General features: G+C 38.9%; 1 protein-coding gene across 1 annotated transcript in view; it reads left to right on the top strand.

The window, feature by feature from the left end:
- Nucleotides 1–2,584: 2,584 nt before the first annotated feature.
- Nucleotides 2,585–6,000, top strand: part of LOC110452940 (neuroligin-4, Y-linked-like) — a 111,708-nt gene continuing 108,292 nt past the window's right edge. The window contains exon 1 of the mRNA XM_021501700.1: nt 2,585–3,166. Coding sequence (XP_021357375.1) covers nt 2,737–3,166 — 430 coding nt within the window. The 5' untranslated portion in view covers nt 2,585–2,736. The remainder of the gene's footprint in view (nt 3,167–6,000) is intronic.

The following is a 6,000-nucleotide window of genomic DNA, read 5'->3' as shown; positions in this document are numbered from 1 at the left end:
CCCTAACAAAACAGTTGGCAGATACTAAAAGCAAAACAAACGGGGCACTCTACAAATGTGTACATTTTGTGCGCGTGTCAGCCTTCCCTTCGTTCTGTTCGGCTAGAAACACAATTCTCAAGGGTCTACTGCATATGCCTATGATTGAATTTTTCAATTTTGGCACAACTTGAAACGGAATGAAACGATTCGTTATTGACTGTCCTTTTTATCTTTGTCTTGTATTAAAGTTTCTTTTCTATGTAAATAGACAGAAATAGACAAATATAAGGTACGACGGCAATGTTTATGATAAGGGCAATCATTTCAATTAAATAGTTGATAGATATTTCTTTACAAGTAAAAGCCAAAACAAAAATAAGTATCAAATATTTTCCCTTTCGATAATCTTGAAAATGAAATATACCGGAAATATTTAATCTCTTGACACAGATATTATGATATACTTACTGTACAGCATGCAAAAACAATGGCTTGCTGGAACAGTGATACATTTGTCTTTTATTGCAAACTCTAATATTCAATATAGCTGTATTAAACAACAAAGCACATATAGTTTTATATCTATATTTTATTAAGGAAACGTCTGTTATACATTTGTATACAATATGTAAATAGTCAAAACAGAAACACAGAGAGATTGTATACAATCTTAATGCCGTGTTGTTAACAATACTGTACGTCGAAAAATCACGGGCGTCATTCATTTACGATAAAGTTTGGAGCTGTCAAAACTAATCAAAATCGTGACAAAAAAAAGCGTTTTCCTTACCTGAATTCTCTAAACAATTAGCTTCTATGTCTGAACTATTATGTTAACATGTTTGTTTCATCGCCCTCGAGGAGGGCACCTGCCTATCAGATCAACACATCCCCCGTAGAATTAACAACTTGAGTGTTAAGTTTTCGAGCGGTGTCTATAATGGCTCAGGGAATGTATTAATTTCACCATATCAGTGTTCGTGTGATCTTCAAAGAGCGGAGAAGGCGTCGAAACAATTAGAACTGTATATGCTTGGAACAATATTTCCATTCACGTGAGTGGCTTGTTATTGTAAGCAGCGGAAACATAACAGCGCGCATCATCACGACTGTACCGCCTCAGAATTTAGACATCAAAATATCCATTCACTGTACAAATTACTATTCACAAAGATTTCTCCGACTGCAGTTCTTATTACAAGTAGGTTGGTTAATGAATCAGACTTAGAATTCATTTTTTGCGTTTTTGTGTTTAGATGAACTGTAGAAACAATTATAACGTAAACATGCCAGATCGACCTAGCCACCTACCGTCTTGCGAACACTCTAGCCAGACTGAGTTGGAGAATCAGCTTTGTTTTCCTTCCTTAGTCCCTGGTTGTATTGGAAACTTTTCGGCACGGAACTTTAATTATCCGACTTCATTCCAAAACAGGATATTCCTTACCTCTCTGATATATTCATTGTTAAAATTGATGCCGACGAAAACATGTTCTCCAGTTCAAAGAGAAAAAAGTCTAAATGCCATGATTTATTCACGTTTGTTCTGATGGATCCAAAAGCCGGTAGATGGCATTCCTCTGGGTATACCACACAACCTGCCCTTACTCACAAATCACTGTGCTCGCCTTAAATATAAAAAAAAAATACCAACCAGCGAATGCATCCTAGCGTTATAATAAATGTAGTGGGAACTCACATGTAGTTGTATGGTGTTAGTGGGAGAGATTATCCTCATGATCCATCCATAATCCCTGATGTATCATATCCCGTAGCCACGTATCTCTCTGCTAGCCTGTTGGGCCGTTCCGTGTGGTGGTCAGCGTGCAAGTCAAGCGCGTGTACGCCTTTGACATTAGCGCGTGCCACCACAGAAATAGTGGCGCGTGCCGCTATAGTAACATACGATTGGGGAAGTGTGCAGTGGCCTGTGATGCCGGGAAACAGTATTGCGATTAATGCGCTGATCGAGCTTGGCTCTGTATCTTGCTATATCGCGGAGCAGTTGTATAGCGCACAATCGCTCCCTGCTAGGACAGCGCCGTTTATGAACGTACTATCTTCATCTCCAATACCGATACTGGACAACGAGTGTTTATTCGTGTTTCTTAGAAATTCTACACGAGAGAACAATGGAAATCAATATTGTTACTGATATACGGTGCCGTAAATGATTGGCTACAGTTTGTTTTTTAATATTTTACATTTTATGTGGTGTTTTTTTTAAATATTCATAAAAGAAGAATCAGTAGTTTGTGCGACGTTTTGTTTAATGATAATATATGTGGACGGTTTAAGCCTTATTTCTGTGGATTTACAGAAAGTAAACTTCAGTCAGTCAACTTAACTAACTTATTTTTTGACGAGTAATGAAAAAAGCCGCATGTGAAATGATTTACTTAACTACAAGCTGAATTCACTGCAGTAGACAAGTTTTGTCTAACTAGCATGTTGGTAGTTATAATTCGTGTATAACACTATCAGAGTGTGATCAGTGCTTGGCCGAAAGTCTCCCAGCCCATACTTGATCGAAAGGTCTATGGAATAGCTTGGTAATTGAATTTTGGAAGCGATCCGATGTACTCTGCATCTTTAGAGTGAGGTGATGACTCGATTTTTACTATTGATCTCCCTCGATTAGCCCATCTCCCGTCATTCGTGAGATCGTTTGTAGGTAAGGAGGCTAGAAGTCTAACAACGCGGGGATAAAACTTCAACTTCTACAAAACAAAGGATTATCTACGTCATTCCGTCATGTTTCCGAAATTTTGGGATTTACTTCCTATTGTTGTTGGCTGTGTCCTGTTAGTGAGTGCGTCAACAGCCCAAGCTGGTGTTGGAATGGGCAAGCGTATCATCAGCACCAGGTATGGAAACGTCCAAGGGGTCCTTAAGGAATTCCAACCCCATACAAAGCTGAAACCCGTGGAGGCGTTTTATGGGTTGCAATTTAGCACCACTCTCGGGTTTCGTTATATGCCTCCTTCCAGCCCGCTGGAGCACTGGTTGGGGCTACGTTTGGCCCTTATATATCGTGATGTGTGTCCCCAGCCCCTCATTAATGAGAGGGCCCTTACTCATAAGTACCCTAAACATCGAGTGGAGCACCTGAAGAAACTGGCAGCGTATGTGTCTACACAGACCGAGGATTGCCTTAAGCTAAATCTCTACGTTCCGGTCATAGGTAAGTGGACTTCTCTCCAGCTGTATGCTACATACCATTTATTGCAGTGAAATAATACTTTTCTTCATGTCCTTCAAGATTATTGATGCCGCAACAGTGTTTTGGTGCCCGAAATAAACTTTACAACAACTTGCGCTTCATGCATACATACACCAGTGGCGGATCCAGAGATCTATCTGGGGGGGTTTCCAAATTTCCTGGGGGGGTTTCCAGGTGGGGCNCTGACCTGATTTTTTCGGAATTATGAAAGCACGTGCTTCTCTGTTGATACACAGGCGTTACAAGCGAATCACGAACAGCTACACACCCTCGTGTAGAAGTTGTCACTCTTTACGCGTGCGTGGCATGACAGGACAACACCAATAGCATATACCCTACACTTTATTTGTTTAAAACATGGGCTGTTTTACATCCCTGTATTCTCACCCTCTCACAACCCACGTGTATAACTGTTCGTGTTTACAAACACCACAGACGAGCTTTACATTCCCTCCTGAATCATCTCATATTTCATAGTTTCATTTTTATAGTTCTTCATTTTAGCTATATCCGGTGTACAAAATCAATCAGTTAAACAATTATTGAAAAATCCTTAAAGGAATTAACTGCAATAGCCAGAGTTTTGATGATTACATAATATCGTTAGGCAGCAGTATATCATCCGTCAGTCCCTACCAATAATGCTATATTCGTGTAGTTAAGGTACACCCTATTCTTTTATTTATAACCTACATGTCATCGGTAGGCCTCGGTCGTGATTGATTAACGCCGATGATGACCTATAGATATAGTCATGCTCGCACGCAATCCTACTTCCGTTACAGTACGTGTAACATGATATATAACAAAGGACTTCGTGGCGGTACTGATGTACTTATATACTTGTGTTATACAGTTGTGTTTTATTGTCTTGAAGTAAGTATTAATAGAGATATATATGTGACCGTAGTGTAGCTACACATATATTTTCGGGTTATTTCGATACATCATACACGAACAGGTGCCATATCACCAATCTTGAATGCTTTCATATGCAAAGAGAAAAGTATCATGTTGCTGTAATATGTATAAAATAATTCCCAGTGTATTATCCTACTACTAAATGATTAATCCTTGATCCATTCAAGAGGGAAGACAAAATGACAATTAATTAAAATCGTTGTTATATACGAATAAGTAGTAGTATTTATGTACGTATACATGCAGTTAAGTGGTACGAAATAGGCAAAAAAACAACACATTCAGTGAAATCTGTACTTTTAATGGTTATTTTCTTATTGAATCTAATATACTGTATGTTGTATCAAAAGAATTCGTCTGGGAATATGATACAATACTACTAAATACTGACCGTCAGTGTAATAATGTGTACACGTCTATGTACGACCGCTGAACAAACGCTGCTAATTGGGACGACATGTTTAAACGCACGTCTAACGCGGTATTTATTTACATATTGTGTCGGAGGCGGGTGATATTGTCTGTCGTGCTAGAGTCGTCAATTTTGTACAAATGTTAGTGGTACGATGTAGAGTATTAACACTGTCTTCTTTTTATCACGTGTGTCGAATTGTCACGTGGCTTCTTCTCTCTAATCCGCCACCGGAAGCAGACCATCACTACGCTTGTATTGAACCGGGGTTATAGCAATGTGTGAAGTAGGCGCTGATTTAGCGTATTGACGTGTCTGCGTAGTACAAGCTCTTTTGAATTAGAGTAATGGAAATGTTGTCCATACTTGTGTCCGGGGATTACAAGCAATAACGGTCAAAGCAGGAGTTAAAATGTGCACCGTTATACTCTTTTCAGAGAAAGGACTATACTAACAACTTTAGAGATTAGTTTTAAATATGACGACGTATATCTATGTAGTTAAAATATTGGTGTATCAGGTTGTTTTAATGAAACCTTTTTTATAGATAAATGTGTGTGCAATAAACAACTCAAAAAGAGGAACACGAAAGTGCTGTAAAAAGTCCAAAGGCATCGATTAAAGATATTACTGTACGTTTATACATGTACATTCACAAACGTGATCGGGCAATGTCACTTGTGGAAACACGTATGATAAAAAACATGTATATTGAAGGCATATCATAAGACCGGGCTTATCTCTGTATGTTTTTGTAGCATGCCCTATCCTTTCCCATGTGTCCGTAATTAAGCCGCTTTTTAAAGCGAGACTCTACTTCAAAAATAAAATAAAATGTTTTATCCCGCGGTTGAATACAGATCAATAATTAACCCATATTGGGCTGTGCACGTAAAGAATATACATACATAACCTAGCATTGTTATACAGCGAGGGGGAAAATACACGCCAGGGAAGATTTGCACGTGTTATTGATAAGATGGTGTCGTCTAAGTCTGAAATTTACAAGTGCATTCGACCTCTATTTTTGTCAGTTTTTTCACACATCGGGTAAAATGAATGAACGCTAATCTTATATATAGAGTTTATAAGATCAACTTACCATATAAATTCTGACTGGAAGAAGTGTAGGGCCCACAAAACCGCAGTAACGCATGCACATTTGGGTATTGGATTTTTCTTGACCTGCTTTTACCAAAGCTGTGTCGTTAAATACATATCAAACTTATTCCTGAAAATCCTATTTTTATGTGAGCACGGAGGAGGCCATAACATTGACGCTTTCATGTCATTGTCTGCTTTGCTTGTCTGGCGGTTGACGTACCGACATGGGTGTAACTGAGGCCGTGGACCAGTGAGGAGCATACACGTGCACAATACCTCTACTGAGAATGGCATGGTTGTTGAACGGGATCTTTGGCATTGGCTTATTTAAAAAGAACGAATCCATTCGAGGTTTAAA

Source organism: Mizuhopecten yessoensis, unplaced genomic scaffold (assembly GCF_002113885.1).
Source record: "Mizuhopecten yessoensis strain PY_sf001 unplaced genomic scaffold, ASM211388v2 scaffold6981, whole genome shotgun sequence".
In the NCBI taxonomy this organism is placed as follows: domain Eukaryota; kingdom Metazoa; phylum Mollusca; class Bivalvia; order Pectinida; family Pectinidae; genus Mizuhopecten; species Mizuhopecten yessoensis.
This window is presented reverse-complemented; position numbering and strand designations above follow the sequence as displayed.